General features: G+C 37.1%; 1 protein-coding gene across 2 annotated transcripts in view; it reads left to right on the plus strand.

Moving 5' to 3' along the window:
* Positions 1 to 787: 787 nt before the first annotated feature.
* Positions 788 to 2,470, plus strand: part of LOC101855481 (mitotic checkpoint serine/threonine-protein kinase BUB1) — a 41,044-nt gene continuing 39,361 nt past the window's right edge. For both annotated transcript variants that reach the window (XM_005095780.3, XM_005095781.3), the window contains exon 1: positions 788 to 1,080. In XM_005095780.3, coding sequence (XP_005095837.1) covers positions 944 to 1,080 — 137 coding nt within the window. In that variant the 5' untranslated portion in view covers positions 788 to 943. The remainder of the gene's footprint in view (positions 1,081 to 2,470) is intronic.

Genomic DNA, 2,470 nt, shown 5'->3' on the forward strand with positions numbered 1-2,470 from the left:
CACACACACACACACAGACACAACAACAATAACAATAATAATAATAATAATTATAATAATAATAATGGTAATAATAATAATAATAATAACAACATCAACAACGATGATAATAATAATAACAATGATAATAATGATAATAATAATAATAATAATAATAATAATAATAATAATAATAATAATAATAATAATAATAATAATAATAATAATAATAATAATAATAATAATAATAACAACAGGCTACTACTACTACTACTACTACTACTACTACTACTACTACTACTACTACTACTACTACTACTACTACTACTACTACTACTACCAATAATAATAACATTTTATGTGACGTACTTTAAAAGTCACTTTTAATTCAAACTGTTTTTGCCTTTACTTTCATATTTTGACCGTTGTCCCCTTTGCTAAACATACACGCAAACCACAATTGAATTATAATGATTAAAATTAAGGCGAAAATTGACAAAAGCGAGACACACTGGAACTCTTGGGTAAACAAAAAGTATATATAGACAGGAAGATCTTGCCAAATGGTACTTGAAATGACTGCTCTTTCTCGTAACGATACTGTACAAATTGATGGCTTTTTATTGATTTATGCTATTTAAGTATTTTGAAAAGACAAATAAACTCAAAGTAGTATTTCAATTTAAATAAGTTGATGGAATGTCCTTCCATTGGCCACAAAAAGTGAAAAATGAAATATGTGTATTGAAAACAACGATGTCGTCTTGCTTTACCTGGCAGTACCGGTAAATTCGAATCGTAACAACAACTAGGTAGACCTGGAAGAGAGAGCAGGCTACGCAACAACTAACTTCTAAAGAGATACTGTGACTCTAGATCAAGATCTAGAAGAATTTAATGTATTGAAACTTTGGACTTGAAAGTGGGCTTTGTGAGCGATAAAAATTTGAAATTGTTTTAAACAATGGGTTCTGAAGAACACGAGTGGGAACTTAGTAAAGAGAATGTTCAACCACTGCGCGGAGGACGCGAAATGGCAAGCCTTGCCATGGGTCTTCATTCTGATCATGGAGCTGAACACGAGATAAAAGCTAAACAGAAGTAAGTTTGTGGGGTTGGAAATTAGGCTACAATAAAGGGTAAATTTTTGCTTTCACTCCCGCACACAGATGCACTGCTACTGCTTCAGGGGTCAATCTACACTATTAGTTAAGGCCACCTCTATTTTCACCCGGAGTGAGAATAGTGCAGGCGAGTCTTGTGGCTATTCTCACCCGGTGCGCGTTCACCAAATTTTGCGTTCACCCTAAACCACAGAATTCTACACTGTGATAACAGAAAAATTGTAGAATTCTGTGCCGTGAACAAACGTTCCATTACAATTTTAGCCTACTAAAAAGCGTACAATTTTGTCTGTGGGCAGTGGAGAGAGAGAGAGAAAGAGAGAGAGGAGTAGCGCGAGAATTTCCGGGCAAAACAAAATGGCGACCCGCGTAGTTCGGCTCGATTCGAAAAGTTAAATAGCCGTAGCATCTTTGTAGACAACCAAATTTATTTACTTTTGTGTTTTAACATCATTTTTTAACTTTGTTTTGGTCAATTTGATCATCCACACCGATAGACAGTATTCAGAAAGAGACAGAGAGAGAGAGAAGAGGGGAGAAGTTGATCTTGCGAGAACTTCCGGGCGGGTGAGAATAGCCACTTTCATTAGTTAAGAGTTAAGTTAGTATTGTTTTGCTGAGATATTGATACTGACAAAAATATTCTGTATCAATGTTCTATCAGTATCAGTAGATCTAGATTAGATCCAGCCTACAAAATGAGCATTAAAAATTCACTAGTTATTAACAAGGGAGGGGGGTTTCAGGGGGGCAAACAAAAACTTGGAGAGGGGGGGGGGGGGGGTTCAGGGGGGCATGCCCCCCTGAATTTGAACATAATTTGATGTTTTGCAATTAGCCTAGGTTTGATAGGCTATCTCTCCATATCGGCACACTCATCAAAAAGTAATCATTTAGAACCAGAAGTAATCGTCGATGGGGTAAAACTAATATGACCAAACGGGACCCAGATTCTTAAGTAGTACCATATAACATACATAACATAAAGAACGAAGTGACTATTCGGACTCGAGTCCGAATATTAAAAAATGTTCTTCGGACTCTGATTCTTGTCCAGCATGACAACACTTCCGACTTCCTGTGACTCGTGACTCCGGCTTCCTGTCCTGCCTCACTCGTGACTCGCCTCAGGCTGGGTAGAGACCAGGATCACTTTGGGCAAAATCATCATTCAAAATGGCGTTAAATTGTGCCGAAGCCGAGTTTTTATCATGATGAATTTGAGGCCGGCCTGAAAAGTTAGAGCGCTTCTAATAAATGTTTGACCCGGCCGGCACTATTTCTACGAACGTTCAGGAAAATAAAGCTGGGCACTATTTCTCCGAACACTCTGAAATCACACCCTTACCCGCATATTTCGGATAATA

The sequence above is a fragment of the Aplysia californica genome, unplaced genomic scaffold (genome assembly GCF_000002075.1).
Source record: "Aplysia californica isolate F4 #8 unplaced genomic scaffold, AplCal3.0 scaffold00113, whole genome shotgun sequence".
Lineage (NCBI taxonomy): Eukaryota > Metazoa > Mollusca > Gastropoda > Aplysiida > Aplysiidae > Aplysia > Aplysia californica.